The sequence below is a fragment of the Manis pentadactyla genome, chromosome 1 (assembly GCF_030020395.1).
Source record: "Manis pentadactyla isolate mManPen7 chromosome 1, mManPen7.hap1, whole genome shotgun sequence".
Lineage (NCBI taxonomy): Eukaryota > Metazoa > Chordata > Mammalia > Pholidota > Manidae > Manis > Manis pentadactyla.
This window is the reverse complement of record NC_080019.1, coordinates 5,385,518-5,411,737: the sequence shown is the minus strand read 5'-3', so window position 1 is coordinate 5,411,737 and position 26,220 is coordinate 5,385,518. Positions and strand designations below refer to the sequence as shown.

Sequence of the window (26,220 nt, the reverse complement as noted above, 5' to 3'; positions counted from 1 at the left end):
GCATCCTGCAGAAACCTGAAACCCTTGGACTTATAAAATAGTGTGCCAAGAATATGCTTGAAAAATAAAAATTAAAGCCCTTCCTGATCAGCAGTACAAAAAAAAAGAGGCCTAGATCACAACCAATAATTACCCGTGCAATTAACTGGGAAGCCCCACGTCTCTAAGACGCCCCTTCCAAGGATTCTCTCGGGCATCCGGACCCCACGCTCTCTGCAAAACAGGCTACAACTTCGCGATGGAACCGCACGGCCTCCGAAGCTGGGCCCCTAGAGTGTCGAATTCGTTTGTAGCGTGGTAAAAGCAGGCAAGTTTGGGGAAAGGGAACTCTGAAGGCTCGGGATGAACTTCTCTCCCTTTCTGTCTTTCCTCCTTTAGGGCTGCGGCTGCAGCGAGGAGAGGAACCGGCCCGGCGCTCGCAGCCTGCGCGCCAGGCCGCGGGCGTCCTGCGTACCGTGCACAGCCTCGGCCCGGCGGGCCCCGAAGGCCCGAGCCGCTCTGCCCCGCGTCGCCGCCCCCCAGGCACTCGGGACCTCCAGGCCCTGGGGTGGACTCGGCCCCTCCTCCGCCACCTCCGGGAAGAACCAAAATTTCACTTTGGGATTTTCCTGAGTAAACAAGAGCCTAGAGTCTTTTGCCCAATGCTGGATTTAATACGTATATGTTTTTGAGGGATTTGTTTTTTTTTCATTTGATTTTTGATCTTCGTTTTTTGTGACAACCCCTCACCTTTACATTATTATTATTATTATTATTATTATTTTCTCTCCCTCGTTGCATCTTGGCCCGCGACTGAGAGAGGACGCAGGAGCCGAGAGCTCGCGGGGGCGATGTACCAGAGCCTGGCCATGGCCGCCAACCACGGCCCGCCTCCCGGGGCCTACGAGGCGGGCGGCCCCGGCGCCTTCATGCACAGCGCGGGCGCCGCGCCCTCGCCCGTCTACGTGCCCACGCCGCGGGTGCCTTCGTCCGTGCTGGGCCTGTCCTACCTCCAGGGCGGAGGCGGCGGCGCTGCGTCCGGAGCCACCGGGGGCGGCAGCTCCGGGGCGGCCCCATCGGGGGCCGGGCCGGGGAGCCAGCAGGGCAGCCCCGGCTGGAGCCAGGCGGGAGCCGAGGGGGCCGCCTACACCCCGCCGCCCGTGTCTCCGCGCTTCTCCTTCCCGGGAACCTCCGGGTCCCTGGCGGCCGCCGCCGCCGCCGCCGCGGCCCGGGAAGCTGCGGCCTATAGCGGCGGCGGCGGGGCGGCGGGCGCGGGCCTGGCGGGCCGCGAGCAGTACGGGCGCGCCGGCTTCGCGGGCTCCTACTCCAGCCCCTACCCGGCCTACATGGCCGACGTGGGCGCATCCTGGGCCGCGGCAGCTGCCGCCTCGGCCGGTCCCTTCGACAGTCCGGTCCTGCACAGCCTGCCCGGCCGGGCCAACCCCGCAGCCCGACACCCCAATCTCGGTGAGTACTGAGCGCGCGCCTACCGGGCATGTTGGGGACGGAACAGAGGTGGTCCGGAGCCCTGCTGGGTCCATTTAATTTCCACCAGTATGTGTGGGGCGGGTGTGGGGGTGCGTGTTTCCAGGACAAGCAAACTGGAAGACTAGGTGGTGGCGCGGGGCGGTGGTGGCGGTGAAGGTCACATCCCCGAGGAGCCCCGATTCTATGTGAGCGCGGGCCTGACCTCCAGATTCCGTTCAGAAAGAGAGAGGACTGCGGGGTGGCAGGATCTGAGTGTCCCCGCGCAGCCCAGACGTCGGCCAATCAGCCGCGCTGTCACCCGTGGGTAGGTGACTGCGGAAGCCTCCGATTTGGGTGGTCGGCGCTGGGATCGCTGGGTTTCTGCTCCCACCTCCTCCCGACCGTCCCCCAGAGTCCTCCCCCGGGAACTGATGGCGTTGACCTGGACCCAAGACCTGGGCCATTTGGCGGCCCTGTTGGAGATTCCCTTAGGGTGGCCGGTGATTTTCCTGCCTGGGACCTCACGTCGTGAACTAGGTGGGGACCGGAGGCATGGTAATGGGTTGCAACACTGGGGCCGGCACCATGCGGGTGCTTCGGGCCAGCGCGTGTTGTCGCGTGGGGCAGGTCAGCCCTAGCAGATGTGCCCAGGGGGCGTAGAGAGCACAGGTCTGGTCAGCGCACGGGAACACGGGAAGCCCACGAAGTCCAGAGGGGCTTCCTTATAACGCCCAACTGCAGTGGAGTCTTTGCCGCAGCATCCACGCGGTGAGCCTCCCCCTGTCCCGAGGACTGCGGCTAGAAGTTACTGTTGTAATGGGCGCGGTGTGATTATATCCCAGAGCGACAGCTCTGGCAAGGACGGCAAACGCGTGCCCCCTGCCCCGGTTTGCAGATGAACAGAATGAAGTCTGGCAAAGGGACTCCGCTCTCTGCCTGGGAGAGAAAGGGAAGTGGCACCCACTAGGTCGAAATGCAAATGACCTCTAGTCTTGTGGAATTTCAGGAAGGAACGGGGATCGGGTTCGGGAAGGAGATGGTTTTGTGTGAGGGAGGGGAAGGCCAGACTTGAGAAACAAAGTTAACATTTATTGACTACCTACTAAGTGCTAAATCCTTTAGCATTTGTTCTCACTTTGAAGAGTAGAGCCTGCCTCTCCCAGATTTCCAGTCCTGGGCTGGCTCCGAGAAGGGCTGGGGCTTTGAAGAGCTTTTTAAATTATCCTTGGACCCTGGGGGAGCCAGGGAAGGTTCCCAGGGGGTTCCAGCCAATACACAGCGCAGGTAAACTGATTAACCATGGAAATGGCGCCGCAGCTGCTTCTGTGGCTCCTAGTTTCCCCCTCCCCCTCCCAGGGGAGCCAGACGGCACCCCCCCAGGGGAGGAGGGCCCCGGCTCCAGAGCGTTTGGGGAGGGCCTGGGAGAGATAGCGCGCGTGCGGCATCTCCATACAATGCTGCTCGCGGTGGGCGCGTTGGGGGTGGGGGTGGGGCGCTGCATTCTTAGAGCTCTTGACTTCCCTCTAGAACTGCTGTTTGAAAATGGGGAGGAAGGTCCTCATACTACCACTTTTTTTAACTTGGAGGCGGGGAGGTTGCTTTGAAACCCTATAACCCTCTCGTGAGAATTTGGTGTGTGGTTAGGGAAAAAAAGAGTTCACACTCCAAAGATGGAGAATACTTTCTGGTAATCAGAGTTAGAACCACAACAGTGTAAAAAAATACATATATAGAAATGAGTGCACGTAGAGTATGTAGGTCCTGAAAGGTAACCCACGCCCTGCAGGAGGTTGCTAAGGTAAAGACTGTTTCCCAAATCACAGTGTCAACAAATGGCAAGCTGCCCTCCTTGCCAGGCAGTGTGGCCTGGCTTCCTGGTGCTCTGTGCCCCATCACACTAATCAGGAAGTCCCACCTGAAGCAGCCCTGGGGGCTGGCCTAGCGGTTGGACTTTCTCTTCTGCACATGGCCAAGTGTTTTCTACTGTCAGGTCACAAACAGCTTCCTGTTGGCTTTGTGAGAGAACACAGGGCATATTGAACCTCTGGTATTCTCATCTTCCGCAGCATGCTCTGCAGGTTGCACTTAGGTGTAAAAGCAGTGCATGTAAATGTGCATTTGATGCGTTCCTCCCATCACATGGACCCTCCTGTAAATGCCTGGAGCCCTATTCGGCACCAGTGCTGGCATCCTAGCCGATGCTGAGTGAAAGCAGGACTGTGGAAGGTGATCACCGCCCTCCGTGATGTGCTGGGAGAGAGCGCACGTGCCGTGTGGCCTGGCCCCAAGGCCTGAAGATGGCAGTGCCGTGTGGCGGGGATGACTAGACGCAGTTCCAGGCACCCCTGTGACCTTGGGCAAGCTGCTTACCTCTCTGTCTCCTCTCTGTCAGTAAAATGGGAGAGTTGTAATTACTGTAAGCGTTGTCTTAAGTTAAAGAAAAGGTAATATTTGTTATAAAAAAGTGCTTGGCTTTGGCCCCTCATAAATGATGGCTGTTTTATTACACAGCCACTGTGTCGTAGAGGGACCTATTTGTCTGATTTGCTCAGGACTGAGGGGTTTCCCAGGACTTGGGATTTTTAGTGCTAAAGCTAGGACAGTTTCCAACAAATGGGGATGGTTTATTGCCCTAAACAATCAGGAAAATGGGCAGATGACCCAGCAGCAGGCCACAGCAATGAGCTGGGAGCAAGGGAAAGAATACAGACGCGGTTCTTCCCTCTGCCTAAGAATTTGGAAGTCTTCACCTAAGTGGTGCCGCCTGCATTTGGTCTTGAAGGGTGAGTAGGAGTTTGCCAGTTCAAGCTCCTGCCACTTTAAAAAAAAAGAAAAAGGAAAGTTATGACCTCATTTACCATCACACTGTATGGTACCATGGAATGACCCAACACAGCGTGGCTTTTGTTTAAACAGTCTGTATAGCGCCATAGATAAAACCACACAGGCTAACTCACCCTTCCCTCAGAAACTATTTTTAACTTCAGTGAGAAGAAATGAAAGAACACCTTTATTTCTTGAGGAAGTATTAACTGCCTTAGTTTTAACAAGAGTTAATATCTTCCCAGAGTTCTTACATTAGTTATTGGAATAAGGCAAAAATCAAAATAATAGATGCTACCAGGGGTCTCGGGTAAAGCTCTGCACTTTGACTGGAAGGAGTTATTCTGTTGACTGCGATGTATATGGACTTAAATTAATTCCAAGTTCAGCATGAGCCATGACCCTGAAACAAGCGTGGAGATCTTTAATTAGGCTGTATTAATGGAATTATGTGACCTTACTGAGGGCAGGTACAGAGTCTTACTCATATTTAAGTGCCTGGCACATGCTGGGCACCTGGCAAATATTTGAGTAGAGATCTGGAGGCAGTTGCTGCAGTGCCCTGCCCAGGTCAGCCCACACTTGGTGGCTGCTGAAGAGGCCAGCTGGAGAGTCCCAGGCAGCAGGGAGCAGGGTGAGAGAGGGTTCTGGAAACCTTGGGAATCCATTGTACCATTTAGGTTAGAGAAGTCACAGGGTGGCTAAGAGAGGGGAGAGCAACTGTGTACACACATCTAAAAGGCAAAATCTGTGTCCTTCTGACTATGTGTTGATACAGGTGAGCAGATACTAGGTTTGAAAAGAACAGTTTCTCATCCATGATGGTAGTTGTTGAAATGGAAGATGGAATATAGCTTGTCTTAATAATAAACTCCTGGGCATTGAAATTGCTTAAGGAGAGACAGGGTTGCCACCTGCCAGTGGAGCTGTGCAGGGACTTCTGCATTTCAAGGGCTAGAGTCCATGTCTGTGTGCAGTTGAAATAGCGGTAGCAGGATGATACAGTGTTCTTCTCCTGCAGAACCCAATCATCATGGTTACACAGGCATATCAATTCGTCACAACTCAGGGAAATGTACTATTAAAAGGGGAGTATTTTATTCTATGTACGTTATGCCACAATAAAGTTGATTTTTACACCGATTAACACCTGTAAATAATTAAGGCTGAAAATGGGACAGTGGAAATCATGAGTGAATATGCCTTGAAGAAAATAGTATCATGGTAGACATTACTGGAAAAGCTATGAAAACATATTTTATTAAGGAATAATCATTCTTTTGTGTAATAGAGAAGCAATTATGCTTTCAAAGGATCTCGAAAAGTTCGCATCATTCAAAGGGTCAATTAAAAAAATAACAGTGAAATACATGCATATCACTCAGTGTCAGCCAAATGGTTTATTTAAAAGCTTTGCCTTGTTCACAGTGGTCTAAGAGTTTGCTTATAGTATAGGACAGTGGAAAACGTTGAAGTGTTTTCTGAATCTTTTGGGGACTGCTTATCAATTAAGCCAGTTGCTTTCAGAGCCAGTTCATTTATATAGGGAACTTGGTGAGATCAACTCTTAAGTAGCTTGTTTGGTTGGAGAATGCTTTGTCAGGCTTTGAGAAAACCAAAGTTGTTTAACTTTCCGGTTTCCACCCTGAGCGGTCACTCAGAGCTGCTCTGTGGTGCTTAGGTTGAGAACCAATTGAATGGGGAAGGTGTGTGGGGGTGGCCAGGGGTGTGTCACTGCTTCTAGTGAGATCTGTCACCTGCCCAATTGTGTCCCATCAAAAGGTCAGGCCACATTTGCTAGGCACTTTCTAAGCACTCAGGTGGAGTGATGCACAGGAGACAGTTTTAGATAACACTTTCTTCTGTGTCCCTCCCCATTTTTTTTTTTTTTTTTTACTTAAATGAGCTAAGAAAACAAACACACTCTGAGGTGTGGGGAAACAGGAACTCTGATACCTGTGGGTGGGAGTGTAAATTGGTACAACCCTTACGGAGAGCCCTTGGTGATATCTGATAAATTACAAAGTTGATACACTTGACCCAGAAATTTAAATTCTAGGAATTTATTCTACAAATATACCAGCATATATTAGTTACAGCACTGTCTGTAATAACCTTGGAAATACCCTAAATACACATTATCAGAGAACTGTTTGCATACATAAGGTACATAGAAACAAGATGTTATCATGTAGGCATCAAGAAATTAGGAAATTCATTATGTAATGGCATGGAGTCCTCTCCAAGTGCAGGACTTACAAGATATTATAAATGCTGTGTGGAGAGCAGGCTATTTGTGAAAAAAAAAAGAGAAGAAAAGATGATATACATTTGAAAATATTTATCTCTGGAAATATTCACAAGGAATTTGTAAAATTGATTGCCCATTGGAGGATAACTAGATAGATGAGAGATGGGACTGGGAAAAGGTCTTTCACCGTCTATGCCTTGGAACTTTTGAATTTTTTAACCATCTTAACAATTTTTTTAATTGAAGTATTGTTGATATACAATTGTATATTGGTTTCAAATGCATGACACAGTGGTTCAACAGTTACTCGTATTATTAAATCCTTACCACCATTAATGCGGTTACTGCCTATCAACATAGGAAGATATTACAGAATCATTGACCAATATTCTCCATGTTGTGCTAACAGCCCTGTGACTAACTTACATTGTGATTGTGAATTATTGTGCCCCGTTATTCCCCTCATTCTCCCTACCCACTCACAACAATCCCTCCCCCTTGGTAACCACAAGTCACTTCTCAGTGTCTGTGAGTCTACTGCTGTCTTGTTCATTCTGTTTTGCTTTGTTTTTATATTCCACAAATAACTGAAATCTTACGGTATTTGTCTTTCTGTACCTGGCTTATTTCATTCAGCATAATACTCTCTAGATCCATCCATTTTGTTGCAAATGGCAAGATTTCATTTTTATGACTGAATAATATTCCATTGTGTATATGTACCACTTCTTTAGCCATTCATCTATTGATGGACACTTAGGTTGCTTCCATATCTTGGCTATTGTAAATAACGCAGCGATAAACATAGGGGTGCATATATCTTTTGAATCAGGGATTTTGTTCTCTTTGGGTAAATTCTTAGAAGTGGAATTACTGGATCAAATGGTACTTCAATTTTTAGTTTTTTGAGGAAGCTCCATACTGCTCTCTACAGCAGTTGGACCAATTTACATTCCTACCAGCAGTGTAGGAGGGCTCCCATTTCTCTACATCCTCACCAACATTTGTTACTTCTTGTCTTTTGGATGTTGGCCATCCTAACTGGTGTGAGGTGATATCTCATTGTGGTTTCGATTTGCATTTCCCTGATGAGTAGTAGTATGGATTATCTTTTCATGTGCCTGTTGGCCATTTGTATTTCTTCTTTGGAGAAAGGTCTGTTTAGGTACTCTGCCTATTTTTTAACTGGGTTATTTGTTTTTTGGGGCATTGAGGCTCATCTTAACCATTTTTTAATAGTCATTTCTGTGGTTCCTTATTAATCCATTAAATGAAAAGAAAATACATCTCACAAGGAGGTTAAAGTTAAGTTTTATTTATCTTAACCACTTTTAAGTGCACAGTTGAATTAAGTATATTCAGGTTGTCATTAAACAGATTTTCAGAACTTTTTGTCTTGCAAAACTAAAACTCTGCACCTATTAAACAACTCCCCATTTCCCTCTCCCCTTTGCCCCTGGTTGTACTGCCCTATACTTTGTCTTTATGAATTTGACTACTCTTAGATAACTCATATAAGTAGTCATAACAGTATCTGTCTTTTTGTGACTGGCTCATGTCACTCAGCATAACACTCTCAAGGTTCATCCATGTTGTAGCATGTGATTTGATTTCCATCCTTAATGTTGAATAATATTCCATTATATGCACATACCATATCTTGTTTATTCATCCATCCATTATGGACACTTGAGTTTCCAACCACTTGACTTGTGAATAATCCTGCTGTGAGCATGGGTGTGCAAATGGGACCTTTTGAATTTTGAACCATGTAAATATATTACGGATTTTAAAAAACATTTAACTGACTTCGTATTTAAAGAGACAGTATTCATAAATTAACTTCCTGCAAGTCCACCACTTTTTTTAACAAAAACAAAACAGTGTTCTGTATTTAGGTTTATGGATGCGCAGTAAAAGTACTTTAAAATATAAGCTGTTGTTTATTGAACTTGGCTTTTGATTTTTGCATCTCCAACAGGAGATTGCTTTACTGAGGGGACAAAAGTCCTTATCCCACTCTCAAAAATGTCTACTAGTAGCAGTTTCAGTTGGCAGCTGTCCAGAAGCCCCCATCTGCACACCAGCTTGGCCTCCTAAGATGCCCCTGGTGGACACAGCCCCAGGTGACCTTCTCAGGTGTGAGCAATTCTCCCTTGGGGTATATTGGAGCTACAACCGGAAAACCACTATCTAGGGCTGTGATGGAATGGTGTTAGAAAAACTACCTTCCTCCAGGGCAAGGTAAATCTTTTAACCAATTCTTTTCAACCTGTCCTTTTAGAATGGTTGAGTTGCCTGAATTTAGAGCTGGAGCCAGTTGCAAATATTGCTGCTGCTTTTGCATAAGAAAGAGGAAGGACGCTGGCTTTTTCTTTGCCTGGGCTCCTGAGGAGGGCAATTCTTGCAGGTCTGGGATGCTGCTGCTTTAAGAACTTGGAGGGTCCTTTTTAACATCTGAAAGTCCCTGGTGGGTTGTTTCCTTGGAAGGCGCAGGTGATAGGGCTCCTCAGGATTTGGGAATGGGTATCACTGTTATACTGACCAACTATGGTCCATGGACACAGTCTCAGTAACACACTCCATGAGGAAATAAGCATTTTATTAGCCATCTACGGAGCTACTGCTTTGTCTCCTTCGGAAGAAGGTAGGGAAGATAATTTCGGTAGAGTTAGAATGGGAATAACATCTTATCTGTTTTAATTTGTCCAAAATAAATTTACAGTTTTGGGTACATTATATGTTTGGAAACTAGCTAACAACTTTTTAGGAATAGTAGCCTCTCTCTTGCTCCATATATATACACCTGTATTTCATACCATATGAATGCAAATGGTGCATTGAATCTTTTATCAAGGGTTAATGAGAAAATTAGGTGACAGGGACTTTTAAGTACTTCTGAGAGGTAGATATTATGATCTCCTTGCAGGAGAGGAAAGTGATGCTTGGAAAGATTAAGTAATCTGTCCACGTTCCAGCTGGTAGTAAACAGCAGGTCTGATTTAGAACCCAGGTGGGTCCCACTTCAGGGTCATGCTTTCCCCCCATTTACCACACTTTGCATCTGCCAAGTTTGAGATGAGGGAGTTACCCCTTTAGGAACAGAAGGACTCAGCTAACCTTTGCGGGATCCTATTCCTTGGCTCTCCGTCTGCTCCCTCTCCCCAGTGTAGTTTCTCTCCTGTGTTTTCCTGCTTCCGACCAATGGCTTCCCAGGTGCAGTGTCTTCCCGGGGAACCTACCGTCTCCTTATTCTGCAGAACTTGCAGTTAGGGAGTGTAGTGTTAGGAGTCCCTGCCTTGCCCAGATGCCCTTCTCAGCCTCGTGACTCCTATCAGATTAAAAAAAAAACGTTCAGTCAATTGAGCTGGAGAATTAGAGCAAGTTTTCCCAGAATTTAGACCCTTCCCACTAGAAGGGGACCTTACCTTACTCTGGGGGACCATTGGCTACACAAGAAGAGCAAAAGCACATGGCTTTCTAAAAAATCCCTTTCCTAAAAGAAAACGAGAATCATCTCTGTATTCTGTTTTCTCTGAAGTTTCAAAATGTATCTGTGGTAGGAGCAGAGAAGGGGTGGGGATGGGAGGGGAGAAAAGCACAGTAATTATGTTTTTAATGGAGATGAGACTAGGAGCGTGGATCAAGACTGAACAAAGCCCCATGCCGGAAGAGCCCCTGGAATTGGTCTGAGCTGAACACAGAAGCCATCAGTGGAAGCTCTCTTGTTTCTGGCAGGGGGCCTGTGGTTTTATCTATTACTGCTCTGTAATCAGAATTGAGGCAGGATATTCAAGCCTCTTATCTGAATGAAGGGAATTTGGTTTTCTGGCCTTCCGCATTTTGTAGGAGTCCCAAAATTGACTTCATGTCTTTAAATATCTTTTTCCCCCCAAAGAGGAATCTAATCCAGATAGGTAAGGTATTCTATAAGTTTTAAGTCACTGAAAAGCCTCTCTCCGCAAGTGTTAACATGATGCTTTCACTGTGTGCTGAATAGTCACAGATACACTTTACTTTGGACGATGAGAGAGCAAGGATTTACCACCAGAATTTGGTGGGAAATTTTGAGGATTATTTAATAAACCACAGGCTTCAGGACTCCCCAACAGGAGATCCAGTCTGGCTTCTTCAACTTGATTTTGGTCCTTAAATTATTTTTTCTTTTCCCTCCCAGTTTAAATCTCCATTTCTACTTCTAGAAATCCAGTCAAACTTTATCACCTTCATTCAGAATTGATCGATAGCAACTGGTGAGCAGGTTAATTATAATCGCAGAATAAACGCTGAAGTCTCAAAGTTCACCACTTTTGCAATGTTTCCAAACCCCTCGGGGACCCATGCCAAGAGACTCTCGTTGCGACCCATGCAGAGCAGGTGTGGGAGTTTGAACCGGGGGCAGACAATCGGATCTGATTCAAGACAACTCAATTTGGTTTCTTATCTGTAGCTTTTCCTATCTTATGATGTCTGTCATTTCAGATAAAAAAAACGTTCAGTCAATTGAGCTGGGAAGTGGCAAGTTGCATTTTGTTCTGATAAAACTTTTCTAGTGGTTGTTTTATCAGATTGAGTTGAAATTGTATGTGTTTCTGTCAAGGTCTGCAATGACCTTTGCAGATATTTTATCAGGTATTAGGTGGGGAAACCTTTTTTTTCTTCTTTCTTCGACCTAGCAAAGAATGCCTGACTTCCAAGATCATAAATCAAACCAGGTAAAGAGAGGCAATAATACAAGTTACCCCTCAAAATTGAGTAGGCGGGGGAAAACAAACAACAAATAAAACCTTTCCCTAGCAGGTAGAGAGAACTTAACTTGACCCTAAATAAAGAATGTGGTTCTCACGGAGTGCGCACTTAATAGGAAAATACTGCTTATTTGAAAAAGAAAATGTTTTCCAGGACAAAGGAGGTGACAGAAAAACAAACAGTATTTTTTATTTTTTAAATAGCATCAGTAAAACTTAATTACTGTTTTGCTAAACTTGTTATATGTTTAGTATGGAAAAGTGAAAAACTCCTATAAACCAAGGGCACAAATAGTTGGTAATCTTACCATCCAAAGATAACTGCTGTTAGGCATTAATCCTTGACTTTTTAATTACCATACTTATACAGGCATGTGTATATCTATATATTTAAACAGTCATAAAAGTTACTGTTTAGTTATTTCAGTGCTGAAGAAAGTTTTTGTAAGATCAGTGACCCAGACTGGCTCCTGAAGATGGATCCCTTCAATAGAGCAAAATGGGAAATTGACTGAAAAAGAACTGCCGATAATAAAAATGCTTCGTTGTGTGTAAAAACAGTTTTTCAATCTTACCATATTCAATGTATGACCAATTTAAAGCTGGAGCATATTTATAAGTTCTCAGTGGTGGTTGTCCCCTGGAAGCGAGGTGACCAGTTGCAGGAGATGTTGATTTGCGAGGTGTGCATCTGCTGGGAAGTGTGAGCAGCTGCTTTCAGCCCTCTTTTTAGAAGGGGAGACAGGCTGAGGGGCACACCCAGGGTCCCTGGACCCTGTCTGCTGCTCTCATTTTCCTGCTGCGTGACTTGCCTCCCTCAGCTTGAGCATCTGCATTTGTAAGGTTAAGAAATCAGGTCTGCAGCAGAAATGGTGAGAAGGGCTCCTCTGGGCCCTTGGGTTGTTTAAAATCCTGGGTCTTAGGCATCCCGGGATGACAGTTCCTGGCCGTGGTGTCCCGCCTCATACCGAAGCTGCCGTAGTGACCTGGAGCCTCCTGAGCTTGTCTGGCGTCCAGCGTGAACTCGTGCCCTTTCTGTGAAGTGGGTTTCCATGGCTACCTGCCTCCTCTTAGGCAAGAGTATTTGTGATATTGCGGGTTTAATGGGCTAATTTTATTTTTTCTTACATGGAACAAAATACTTAACTACTAAAATGTAGAAGCAACTTCGGGTAACTGTGCATTCAGTGACCTCAGAACTGTCTCCATTTATTGTCCCTTTGATTTACTTTTCTGTTGGTCCTTAACCCATTCAGGGTCTGAGTCCGTGGCGATCGTAGAGGGTGGGGCTCCATTACAAACCCCCACGACTGGCTCACACTGGCTTCATCAGTCAACCAGCCAACAAATACGTTTTTCTGTGCTTCCTGCAAGTGGGGCACTTGTTAAGCTTTGTAGGTCAAAAAATGAGCCGGGTGGTCTCTGCATCCCAGCAGTTTACACAGGGCTTGGCTAATCTGATGCAGCCAGGGGCCCACCTCTGTCATCTCACCCTCATCTAGTACTGTCTCGAAAGGCGAGATAGGTGCAAGGAGTGTCCTTGAGTAGGAAAGATAGCCCCAGCGCCAGGATCCCTCTGATTTCAATGAGCTATTACTCTTTAATATTACTAAATATCCAGTCAAGGTTCAAATTTCCCATTTCTCTTATTTTCTTTAACAGTTTGTATCAGCATCTAAATGAGGTCCATATATCCTCTCTCTTGAAAAGTCTCTTAAGTTTCTTTTAACCGACAGGTTCCTTTTTCACTCTTCTTTTCCTTGAGATACATTTGCTAGAGAAACTAGGCCCTTCCGTGGATTTTCCCACAGCCTGGATTTTGTTGATTGCATTCCTTTCAGGACATTAGCCTGTTCTTCCTTCTCCTGTTTTCCATATAAACCTGTGATTGGAAAAATAGGCTTGTTCACATTCAGCAGTCAACAGTGGTCACTGCCTAGATCCATTATTTCTTTAGGGATCGTGAATGGTGACATCCTAATGTTCTCATCCTTCTTTAGTTATTAGCTTGAATACATCTATAATGACAAAAAAATTATAGTTTACCAAACATTTGGTTACACAGAGATACAGTTTGTATAGGAAAGGCGGGTAAATACTGCTTCTTCACTTCACTTTTCAGGGTTCAAAATAATGAATTCGTTTCCTAGCATCCTTCAAAGATTACAAGTGAAATGAACTTTTTTTTAGTAGCTTAAGAACTCATGAATTTAAACATTAATGATGTATTTTAATTCATGAAATTATTGTCCTAGTTGATACTCAGATAGTCTCACCTTTGCCAGGGGGAACTTGCTCAAATTGGCTCCTGCGTGCTTCTGATGAAACCTGAGTTTGATCATTTCCTGCTTTCCATACTACAGTATGTTCCAAGCTCTACTTAGGCATTTTCTCCTCCCAGTCCTGGATTTGGCCATTTCTTCAATAAGCCCTGGCACCTTTTAGTGAGGAATGGCATTTGCACCCCATTCTTAGGGCTCTGCAAGTTGTGCTTTCTGCGATTGGGTTAGTCATTCAGTAGAGCAGATTGGGGACCCACCAAAGATAAGATAAAATGCATCATATGCTGATACCAAATACTTCCAGTTCAAGTTTAGGACTAAAAAGCTTTGACTTCCCAATATGCATCTTTTTTTTTTTTTTTAACTGTGGTAAAATACACACAACATAAAATTTACCATTTAACCGTTTGTAAGTGTACAGATCGTCACCACCGTCCATCTCCAGAACTTTTTCATCTTCCCAAACTGACCCTCTCTCCCCACCCTCCTCTCTCCCCAGCCCCTGGCAACCACGGTTCTCCTTTCTAACTCTATGAATTTGGCTTCTCTAGTTATGTCACATACGTGGAATCGTACAGTGTTTGTCTTCTTGGGTCCAGATTATTATTTCACTCAGCGTAAGGGTCTCCAGGCTCACCCATGCTGTGGCCTGTGTCACAAGGAAGAATTTCCTTCCTTTCAAAGGCCAAGTAGTATTCCATTGTGTGGACGTGCCACCTTTGATTTCACCATTCATCTGCTGATGGGCACTTGGGTTGCTCATGTCATCCAGCTACTGTGGGTAATGCTGCTGTTTGTGCAATGTGTGTACAATGCCCACTGGAGTCTCTGCCTTCAGTTCTTTTGAGTACATGCCCAGAAGTAGAACTGCTGGATCATACTGTAATTCCGTGTGGTTCTGAGGTGTCACCGTGCTGTTTTCCATGGCAGTCGCACCATTTTACATCTTGCATGCGCCTTTACATCTATAAATCTCTTCATCCACACTAAAAATCCCATTCTCAACAATCCCAACATAAATCCTCATTTGCTTTATTCCATAACATCTAGAGAGTCTCAGAAAAGCAATACCAACACTTTGCCTAACAACTGATCACTTAAACTAGTGTGTCTGCTTGTTCTGGCCATTGCCTGTTGACTCTGGGTTTACCACCAGCGTGTCTGGCCCTTGGCTTTGGGCTCTTCACCCACGTGAGCTGGGCTGCTCACAGCGGACTCCCCTGCTCTTGCTTCTTGATGCTGGGCTCTGTACCTGAGACGGCGGCCTCTGGCGTCGTGGATGTGACACCTCGTGTCTCCCTGTCTCCAGCTCTCCAGCAGCCTGGCTCCCCTTTAGGCACCGGCAAGGCTGATGCAGTTGGAGCATTTAAAATCAGGCAGAAGAGTTTGGGGCTTTATAAATAGAGGTCAAATATGGTTGAATCTGTAAACTGGGAATATGCAGAAATGTGTGTGTTGTGTGAGAAAGAGAGAGAAGGATGGCTGGCTGGCATGGAGGCAGAAGGCAGATGGCCCGGTGAGAGGCTATCGGGGGCATTCTGCAGCCTGGAGAGTGAGCCACGGAGATGGGCAAGGGAAAATCACCAAGCCACACTGGCCAAGGAAGAGCATGGGTGAACACAGAGGGCTGTGTCTTTCCCTTGAGCCCCTACAACCTCACTGGAGGAGAAGTTGCTGTGGGAGGTGTGTGTAAGCCGAGCACCCTCACCCCCAGGCCCCCCAAGTTACACGGACTGGGGTGGGTCATCCTGAAGTTGCCCACCCAGAGCTGGCATTTGAGTTTGCTTCATTTATTTCTGGTTCAGAGCTGTTCTCCACGCTGTCCTGCAGTTCCTCCTTCCGGGGAGGGTGGGTGTGAGGAAGATGGGACATGGGGTCCAGGCAGGAGTCCTGGAGTTCTGGAGGGAGCCTGGGGTTCCTCCGTTTAGGCTTGGTGAGTCTTGGTCTCTGATGGGAAGGCCAGGATAACGAGCGTTGGAGTCTGGTTTTGGACGAGGGGGCAGACTTGCTGCTGTCCGTCCTGCATGGGGGAGTGGGGAGGCTGGTGCCCTGGCACTCAGCAGGGGCTTCACGATGTTGGCCACTGTGCTCGGCATCTTGGCAACCACCTGTTCTCTGGTGGTTTCGTTTTTTTCTTTGCACCCTGATAATTCCATACTGGCTTTTAATGCAGACAACATTTATTTCTTGTTTTCACTCAGCTGACTGTGGAAGAACTGGAAGCAATCAAGAATCAAAGAATGCAGGTTCCTGGGCCTCTTAGTGGCAGGGAGGGTACAGAAGGTGGGGCTTGTCTGGGTGCAGGAAAGCTGGTGGGGGGCGGGGGGTGTCCTCTCATTGCAGCCTCCACGCAGGCTTGTCTCTGCAGGTGGCCCTGCCGGGTCTCAGGCAGAATTCCTGAGAATCCTACGTGGCCAGCGTTCTCACTGTCTTTTCTGGTGCTGCTATGCTTTTATCTGGATTATTGTGCCACTGGACCGGAAGTGTTTCCAGGACGAAAAGTATACCTCATTCATTTAGGGTCTGTGACACAGTTACATGGTAGATCCTAAATAAACGCTCATTACTCAAAAAGCTAAAGTCTAGAGTTCATCATAAAGTATCTGGCCACTTGGCTCTCATACTCGTACCTGCAGTCGGGCCCCGTTGAGACACAGCCTGGGAGGGAGGACCATCCTGTGTACGAGGCACCTGGAAGCAGAAGTCCAGGGATGAGTGGTTTCACAGGCTCGGGGGCTGGGCTGAGGTGGGCAAGGGGTGACCGAGGGGCTCTGAGAATCATGTGGAGGCAGCCAGGCCCAGGGCAGAGGAGAGCCCAGGGAACTCCTACGGTGTCTGCAGAGGTAGGAGCACGGCAACAGGGCACCCAAGGGTGGGCCAACTCTCAGATATGGTGGGTCCGAGGCATGGGGCAGGGACATGCAGGTGGGATGTCCAGGGGACAGGTGGCCTGGGCTGGAGGCTCTGGGGTCAGCACTCTTTGAAGCCCTGAGGACTTGAGAGCCCCTGGTGGTGGGCAGGCTGCAGGACTGGAGCCCACGTGAGCCGGCTGCGGACGGAGGGCGGGCAATGGGTGCCTGGGCGAGAGGAGCCGAGAACGGAGGCCGGAAGGACAGATGGCTAGGCAGCCTCCGTGTTTTACCCTGCAAGCCCCCAGGCTCAGTTGCTGCGCCCTGAGGGTGCCCCCCCAGGCTTCCTGAGGCCCCCAGGGTCTTCACATGCTATCAATGTTCTGGGAGACTTGTGGAATTTCCCTCCCCAGGTTTGTCCTTGCCCACCTACCAAGTGCCTAAATCCACTGTTTTTCCCTCCTCCTCACTTTGAGTAGATTCCCGAGATCCTTCTTAGAGAGCCTCTGGAGGCACCCGGGAGTTTTGTGTGCAGGGGTAACCACCTCTCAACCACAGCATAACAAATGGGCTCAGGAACTAAAAGGTTCTCTGTAGACACAAACTCCCCGTCAGACTGTTTAAAGGGTCTAAGTGCCTGTTGACTTGGGAGGCCCGTCTCTGCCTGCCCAAGTGCTTCACAGAAGTGACAAGACACCCTCCTTCGGGGAATGTTGATATTAAGTTTCCTGCCCTGTGTAAACACATCTCCAAGAAGGGCATTAATAAAGGGGACCCTCTTTCCAGGACAAAGCAGAAGTGGAAGGGTGGGGGGCGGTGAAGGACGGTGGGGACAGCTGATGGGGGGAGCCGGCTCAGTGGACAGGCTAACCAGCTGGCCACCTGGAGGCAGAGCCCATTAGCTCGACTTCTGCATGGTCGTCAGAACCTCGGCTTATGTTCTGTGTGGGGACCTCCATCTTCATACTGTTTGGCAGCTGACAGAGGAGAGGCAGAAGTCTGTGGTTGATGGGCAGGTCTGGAGTCAGACATCTGATTAAAAATTCTAGCTCTTCCTTTTACAATGTCCCCTAGTTTTCATTTCACGTTGATAAAACTGAATAGAAGCTATTTGATCGTGTCACTATAATGGGACATAATGTCATAAAGCATCGTCCTGGACATGCAGTATCTTTAAATGTTAGCCATCAGTCAAACATGAATCAAATGTTTGCTGTTACTGTTAAAGGGGATTTATTTCAAATAGGACATTTTTGGTTCTGCTAATAAAGGGTTGGGTTAAACAGGAGGCTGTTGGATCCAATAAGGGTTTGTCTTAGAATTTTTCCTCTTTCTCAGGATTAATCTACATTTAGGGTCATAGATCCCATACCCAGCGTGATGTCTGTGATTCCTTCTGTGAGGGGGTCACATGTACGTAAACAGAGGCTAACTGGTGTTTAGATACCTGAAAAGCGGGGGGTGAGTTGACTGCGTGTGGATTTCTGCCCAGGAAATTTACCTCACCCATGGTGGCTGCTAGATTCTCAGTGGGTTTTGGGAAGGATGTGAAGAAGAGGAGAAATTGTTTATCGGTTTTTTTTGAAAATGCCCCAGTATGTACACCCTCCTAGACATCCCACGTGACTGGTCTTGTGGGCTGGACTCAGGATCCAGATCTCTTTCTGCCTCTGGCCTCACTGCTGGAGTGGTGTGGACCCTGTGTCCATCTTAGAGGAGGTGGTCAGGGCAGCTTTGGAAACGGAATCATCCATACAGGCTTTCCTGGGCTTCTGATTCCTTTGTAAAAGTGAATGAATTGGGACCAGGTGCCTCTTACATCTGTGGATCTTTCCAGCTTTGGACCACCTTTGTGAGTCAGTGAGGGTGAAGACTGGTGGGGACATTTTAATGACTCTACCAAAAATAGGAGTAGAATGTGAAAAATAGGAACAAGTGCAGATGATGACTTACACTGTTACTGTCAGGACAGGGGCCTTTGTCTGCCTCTTCCACTGGGGTCTGACGGCAGCAGCTGAGCAGAGGCCCAGGCTGCAAGGAGGCCGCATCCAGCCCGCCCAGCCAGGGAGCAGTTTGGAGGCATGCCGCGACGCGTGGCGGCATGTTGAGGCACAGCAAACTCTCTGAGAGCTAATGGGGTTTGCTGCTCTTTTCTGGCATGCTCAGTACTTTTTCCCAACAACTGCCCTAAAAGCCAGAGTTGCAGTGCCCATCGGAAGGCGAAGAAGCCAAGGTTGCAGGGTGCCCAGGGCCGCAGAGTGTCTGAGGCTGGTGGGACTCAGGTGGCCCGGCCCAGCTGGGTCGCTACACTGATGGCGCGCGCGCTCCTGCTTTATGGAATGTGTGTGCTGCCGCCTGGGCCGCTCCGCCAGGTGGTCTTCCCTCCCTGGGGACTTGCTGCCCCAGGATTTTCCTTTCATCCTGGCTTTCCTGCAGCTTCTGCAGCCTGAGTTTCTTTCTAGAAGACTGAGTCCTCTGAAGACCCTTCTATGAGGAGTCTCCCCAGCTGGGTCAGCAAATAGGAGCCAGAGTGGCCAAGATCTAATCGATTCATTTTGTAAAGATGAATGTGTTACCAATTAAAGAGAGAAAGACAAGCGCCAAAAGGTAGAAGCAACTGAAGTGTCTGCAGATGGATGGATGGATAAACAGAATTTGACATATCCATACAATGGGATATTTATTCAGTCTTTAAAAGGAAGGAAACCCTGTCAAATGCTACAATATGGATGAACCTTGAGGACATTATGCTAAGTGGAATAACCCAGTCACAAAGGAACAAATTCCGGATCATTCCATTTACATGAGGTCCCTGGAATAGTCAAACTCAGAGACAGGAAGCAGAATGGTGGTTGCCAGGATCTGTGGGGAGAAGGGGATTGTTTAATAGGGACAGAGTTTCAGGTTAGCAAGTTGAAAAGGAGTCTGACAATATGAATATACATAACGCTACTGCATTATACACTTAAAAATGGTTAAATGGTAATTTTATGTTGTGTGTATTTTACCACAATTGAAAATTAGAAAGAAAAATAGAAAGAGAGAGAGAGACGATGGACAAGCTTAACAAGCAGAGGGCAAGCTGTAAAAATCCTCTCTCCCCAGCCCCTTTCTCTCCTCAAAAGTGTAGGCGGTGTTAGCGCAGGAGGTGGCAGTGCAGGCCCTCCTGAATTTGTTCCCTGAATTACTGTTCGGTAGCAGCTTCACACCTTTTCCTAACATGTTGGCCAACTTAAGTGAAAGATATAAAAGGATGGATTGAGCTACAAGGCCTTTGTCACCAAACATGCTCTGGAAGCACTGGGATTCGGCTGCAGTGCTGGGTGGGAGAAAGAGAGGCTGAGAGCTGGGCTCCGTGCAGCCCTCAGGATGCGGAAGCTCTGCTTCTTTACCCCTAATTTGTAAATGTTGGCTTGACTACAGAGTTCTGAGGCTGGAGTGAAAAAAGGAAAAAAATTAAAACGGACCCCATAAATAAGGTATGAGATTTACCCTGATCTCTAGGTGCTTTTCATTTGGCTTAGGAGCAAAATATACTTTGGGAGAAAGGAATGACATGACACCAGCTGGTCTAAATGATGTCCCATGACAAGGAGGGAACAGGCAGTTCAATAGCAATGCTATTGCCAAGTAAGCCCACGTTGGTCTGGGAAGGCCAGTGGTCAGAAGAGGAGGCCCAGGTGAGAGGACCGGGGAGGGGTGCCAGCCGGAGGGACGGGGTGGAGCCTTCCTGCCGGAGACGCGGGCGGGAGGGGTGCTTTCTCCCTTTGCTCCAGCAGCACCAACATATCAGATGAAAAGAAACACAAACAGAATAAAAGTTTTGTCTCCAGTTAAACTAGGAAACAACTCAAAACCCCCAGTGACAGAAATACTATCAAATAAATGGCAATTCAGACCACATTGCAGGAAAGCATTTGAGAGCTGATCCATACCTTCTCAGATCTCCAGCCGTGTGTAAATTTCCCCGGTAATAAAATAAATGAGATTGGAAAGAGAGAGGCAATGTCTTCATTATTTGCAGATGAAAGAATGGTCAACTTCAGTAAACAAATAAGATCTCTATGGCGAAAGCTGTAACACTTTGCAGAAGGACATAAAAGAAGATTGAAAAAGGGAGAAGAGATACTATGTTGACTGGAAAGCTTAGCAGTATTCTTTCTTCCAAAGCCCCCCAGACAAATGTATAAATTTATTGCACAGTCCTACCAAACATCCCAACAGGATTTCTTAACTGCAACTTGTCAAGCTGATTATGAAATTTATGTGGAAGAGTTATTATACTAGAATAGCCAAAATAATTTTTATAAAGAAGCCTTAAGGAGGGAGAACTTGCCCTATCAGAAATCAGAGCCCATGAAAGCAAACAGGTCCTGGCACAGAAATTAATGCAGTGATGTTCATGACAGTCCTGTTGTGTGTAGTTGTAAAAAATTATTTGCTGAAGTACAGCTAAAGCATTAGGAATGGGGCGGCTGAGGTATAAAAAGACTGGCATTAAACAGAGGGTCCTTGCACATATCTAACTATAGCTAAACAACTCTGGGAAGTATGGTCTAGAATGTCCGTGCTATGTACTTTGCAACGTAAAACTAATAAATCCTTTTAAAAGAGTGAGGCAGATCTGTACTGACAGGGAAAAATGGCCAAACAGATGTGCTTCCATGAAGAAACTGAGCTGCATGGTAAGATCGGTGTGGGAGGGGCCCACTTGTGTTCAGGGCAGATGGCACTGCTCTTCCTGGACGCCCCTCCCTGTGGGAGGGTTATACTCCCACCCCGATAACAGAGGCTTGCCTATGAGACTTGCTTTCATCAGTGACATGTAACTGGACATCACTTGTACAACTTCCAAGCACAGGTTTTAAGAGACTTTATGGGGTCTGACAGTACTTTTTTGCCCCCTGCCATGAGGCTGGCATGACCCAGAGAGAGGCTGCACCTTCGTGCTCCATCCCAGAGTGAGGCACTATAAATACTTTAGCCAACCTGCAGCTGACATGTAATGTGAGTGGCAGAAAATAAATATTTAATATAGTAAGTCACTGAGATTTGGGGGAACTGTTTGTTACAGCCCAACCCAGCAAAAACTGACGGATAAATTGTTAAACAGAGACAGAACCTCACCAAAGTGTTTTAATATGTTTTTGAACATGTCTGTAACTTGTGTATCCTGGAGAAACTTTTCACATGTATATAAAAATATGTACATGGTGCGTGCCTGTTGCAGCATTTATTGCAGCAAAAATTGAAAATGGCCTGAATGTACACTAATAAAGAATTAAATTAAATGTGATATGTTAATATAATGAAAAACTGAAACAGTGCAAATAAATTAGCTCCTTATGTATTAATATAATTAAAACTTAGAAACATAGGCAAAAAAATAAAACCTGAAGAAGGATATATATAGCATGATATTTCTATGAAATTTAACACATGCAAAAATATTTTTTATGAAAAAAATATATATTGCAAGAGAAAAACATTCACATGAATCATAAACATCACATTCAGGATGGAGGTAATTTCTGCTGAGACTGGGATCATGGGATACACAGAGGAATAAACTATATTTGTGATGTTGCCTTTATTTACAGATACCTGAAGCAAATATGTTAAAATATTAAGATTCGACAAAGCTAGATAATAGGTTCAGGAGTGTTTTGTATTTTTTTTTCAACTACTGAAACAGTTTATATTTTTTTAAAAGTTGTAAGTGTGATATACATTGCAAGGGCATTCACATAAATTTTAAAAACAAAACTATATTTAATGATTACTTACATATGTGTGTAAAAGTACAAAAATGGATTCAAAGGATAGTCACAATTCAGAATAGTGGTTGGATAAGAGATGGCGACAAAATAAAAGGGATCATTATTCTTGGGACTTTTCTGTACTTTAAACATTTTTTAAAATAAAAATTATAATTAATAAAATAGAAAATGTCTGAAAAAATAGAAAAACAATTGGCCACTGTTATTCTGGGGAGTGGGATAATGGTGATGGTGGAGACGTCTATTTTTCATGTGACACCACTTTGTGCTTTTTCAGTTTTTATAGCAATTACGAATTTATACCATTTAAACACAGATTAGGGGGAAAAACAAAAATATATGTAAATGGGAAGAGTTACAGTGTAGTGACAAGTCAGATAATTCAAAAGGAGGGAGCTAGAAATCATCTTTACTAAATACATCAGGTTTGAGTTGTGGAGACCAGAAGCAGTGTTGGTGAGCATTTCTGCCTCTGATTGCTTCTGGAATTGCTTCTCGTTCCTCATAAGCTTTAAGTCTGGCAGATGCGGTTTGGTGACACTGAAGCAATGCAGGGACCCCCTCACATCACCGGTAGGGGCCTAGCACTCCTGCAGCTGTGCCCCTTCTCCCTCGAGCAGGTGGAGGACTGCCCTCAAGGCCGGCAGGGGTGTGGGGCTGGCTGGGCATGTGGACGGGGGTTAGGAAGCGTCTGTGTCTTCCTTTCACTCAAACAGCTGCACTGCTTTTTCTTTTCATGGCAGGCTTCCTCATAGAAGACTTTTTTGAAGAAAGGGCTCTGTAGCTTTAAAAAAACAAGTGGCAGAAAAATCAGTGGGGCCGAGTGCTTTATACAACTGATCTTGGGATCAGACAGCTTTCACCCTAGGAAGTACCCAGGTTGTCCTGTCTAACAGCCTGATTTTACAAAGGAGATCTGGTACAGGCAGGTGAAATGGTGCTGCCCCGGCTCGGCCACGGGGAGCGGGGAGGGGCGCAGTCTCCTGGCCCCGCTGTATGTGGGCTTTGCCCTTACTGTTTTAGTTCTGCTTTGCACTAACTCCCAACTCTCCTTAAACCCTGTTTCATGCCGGGAGGATTAGCAGGAGAAGAGGACGGAAAGGGCCCGCCCTGGAGCTGAACCTTGGACTGGCTGAGTGATCCCCAAGAAGCCCCCCGGGGGAAGGAGTCCCGGGTGTGTGGTTCCACACCCGTGCTCCCCTCCCCTTCTAAAAGGCGTAAATCTCCCCTGAAATCCCTCCCTAGCGTTCAGGGCAATAAAGAGGTCACATTATATCTCCATAAATCTCCCCGGCTGGCTGGTGGCCGCCATTCCAGGAGGTGAAAGGAAGTCGTTTCTTCTGACAGCCGCTGGTCTGGAAGGAAAAGCCTTTTCCCTGCAGAGCATTGTCTCGGTCCCTGAGGGAGCTGGTCTGGCCATTTCAATTTGTTCAGTACTTCCTTCCCATTCTGCGAGCGTGGCACAGGCTAGAGGGGGCTAGCCGGGTCCGCGAGGCCCGGACCGGCCTCATGTGCGTCCCCTGGAGCGGCCCTGGCAGAGGGCCTGGCCGGAGCCCCCTCTCGGTCCTCCTAATGACAGAAGGAGCGAGGGCTGACCATGCAGTCTGGACAGCTGCCTCAGGAGCCGAGCCGGAGCCCCCAGGGGCCGGGGCAGAGCCCGCCTGCAGAGGCCGGGCCGGGGACCCCCTGGGACAGGAGCTGGGGCTCTGTGAGGGGTGACTGGGTGAGTGAGACTGAGAACCCACTTGAGAAATAGTGGGAGATAAGATGCTCAGAAATCTGGGAAGTCAGAAAACGGAACCTGCCCTAAATTAAGAATGGTGCTTCTTGAAAAAGTGGTGACGGAAGTTGGGCGTATTTATTTGCTTTATTTAACATGTAAAATATTTATTGTAAAATGGGGAATAAACTAGCACAGTTCAGCATTCAAAAGGTTCACAGGAGCATACAGTGAAAAATATCCCCAAGCCACCAGATGTCTCCCGGGAAGCAATCAGTTTGATCACGTTCTTGACTGTCTTCCTAGAAATATCTATTACGTATGAGAGCACAGCTGTGTGAGGACTCTTCTCTCCTTTTTGTTAGAGAGTCTTAGGTACTGGCTGTACCTTGCTTCTAATAGTTCGTGGCATATTTTGGGAAGAATCCCCTGCCAGTATATGAAAGATCATTCTTTATTGCGCACAGTGTACTCTGAGGTACTCAGTTCCATATTGATGAGCACGTGAGTTGTTTTGCTGATCTTCTGCTATTGCAAACAAAACAAAACACCACAGTGAGCACCCTTGTATAAGAGCTGTTTTACACAAGTGCCAGGCCATCTGTAGGGTACATTCCTGGAAGTGGAATTTCTAGGTCAGATGGCACATGCATTTATATGCTTTTCCTAAGGTAACTGCCAAATTTCCCTCCCCAAATCTGTCCCATGTCAGGCTCTCCATCAGTGCCTGCGGGCTGCTTGTTTTCCACACGCCAACAACAGGCATATTTAGATTAACTGAGGCAGGCCGGCAGGAGGCCTGGAGAGGGATGCAACTCACCCAGCGACTCAGAGGAGCCAGGACCAGCGCTGGACACCGTTCACAGTGTGACTGGCAGGCAGCTCTTAATTAGCGTGGCATGTCCCCACACTGACCAGTCCTGCGCCCTGTGGAGAGGGCCTTTCTCTTTCCTTCTGTGGGATGGGAGCAATAGTCAGTGCCATTCAGATACTCAGCCCAGGGAGGGCTGGGGAGACACCTGGGCCCACGGTTGAGAAGGCACTTTGTTTTTGGAATGAGAGGATCCTGGGACATTGAAGAAGAGTCTCCAATCTTCCAGACTCCTAGGCAGAGGTTTTTTCTTTTTAAAGCAAGGAGTAGTTTAATAAAGCAAAGTGCACACTCAAGGAGGGCGCGTGGGCATGCTCCAGAGGTGGACAGCAGCAGTTATTTTTCAGTTCAATTTAATGTTTTATTATTTTGTAACAGCAGTTTTATTCATATGTAATTCACATTCTGTAAAGTTTTCAACAGGTGGACAATGTAGTGGATTTTAGTATTCACAGAGTTACCCAGCCATCTCACAATCAGTTTTAGAACATTTTTACCTTCCAACGAGAACCTGGTACCTATTAACAGTCACACCCACTCCTCTGCCCCCTCTCCCCCAGCCCTTGGCAGCCACTAACCTACTTTCTGTCTCTGGACTTGCCCTTTCTGGGTATATCATGCGCAGAACCACACACTCTGTGCTCTTTTATGTCAGCTTCTTTCACGTTGCATGATGTTATTTTTAACTATCCATTTCTCCCCAGCTTGGGGCCTTTGTGCTGCTGTTCTCTCTGCCTCCAACACTCTTTCCCAGATACTTGTTTAATTAACTGCTTATTTAAAGAATTTAAACCTCATTACAGGAAGGGAAAATCTTAACATAATCCATGTAGCTGTTGTTCTAAAAATCAACTCAAATTTTCATATTTTTATACTGCAACTTAGTTTTCTTACTCATAACCCTATCAAAGGAGATTGGATTTGTTTCAGCGTTTTATTATGAGCATCTTAAAAATGAACATTACTATTTCTCTTTTTTTGGGCAGGGAGGTCCAATACATTTTGATCTATTCCAATGAATTATAAGAACAGTTTTATCACTAGCAAGAGTGGACTAGTTTTAATGCATCATGGAGTACTTTTCCATATCTGTTATATATAATTATATACACACATTGCATATATATATGCATATATGTGAAAACCTCTGGCTCTGTATAGATAACTCCCTCAGCCCAGTTCCCGTGTGTGTCCAGTTACATGGCATCTCAGGGCCAGGCAGTCAAGCAGGCCAGGAGCAGCCTCAGATATGCCCCATCCTTCTGGCATTACTGTTGCCCCATGAGACACAGCAGGGCTGGATTTGGTTGACATCTGATGGGACAATGTACATGGAGTTTCTGTGGCCTGTTGAGCACTGTGGGTGGAGTGATACAGTCTGAGAGCAGCGTGGTGCTGGGGAGGGCAAGGATCAGGTCATGGAATGTTCCAGAAGCTTAGGTGAGTCACT

The 26,220-nt window shown here is 46.6% G+C and overlaps 1 protein-coding gene across 5 annotated transcripts in view; it reads left to right on the top strand.

Annotated features, from left to right (window-relative positions):
- GATA4 (GATA binding protein 4) overlaps window positions 1-26,220 on the top strand; it is a 55,734-nt gene that overhangs the window by 3,939 nt on the left and 25,575 nt on the right. For 4 of the 5 annotated variants that reach the window (XR_008998442.1, XM_057504354.1, XM_036888964.2 and 1 more), the window contains exon 2: window positions 379-1,446. Coding sequence is in view for 4 of the 5 variants with exons in the window: in XM_057504354.1 (XP_057360337.1) it covers window positions 831-1,446 (616 nt within the window). In the remaining variant the exon portion in view is untranslated. Of the gene's footprint in view, window positions 1-378; window positions 1,447-1,858; window positions 1,984-26,220 lie in introns of those variants that run through there. The other variant, XM_057504365.1, reaches the window with a different exon arrangement.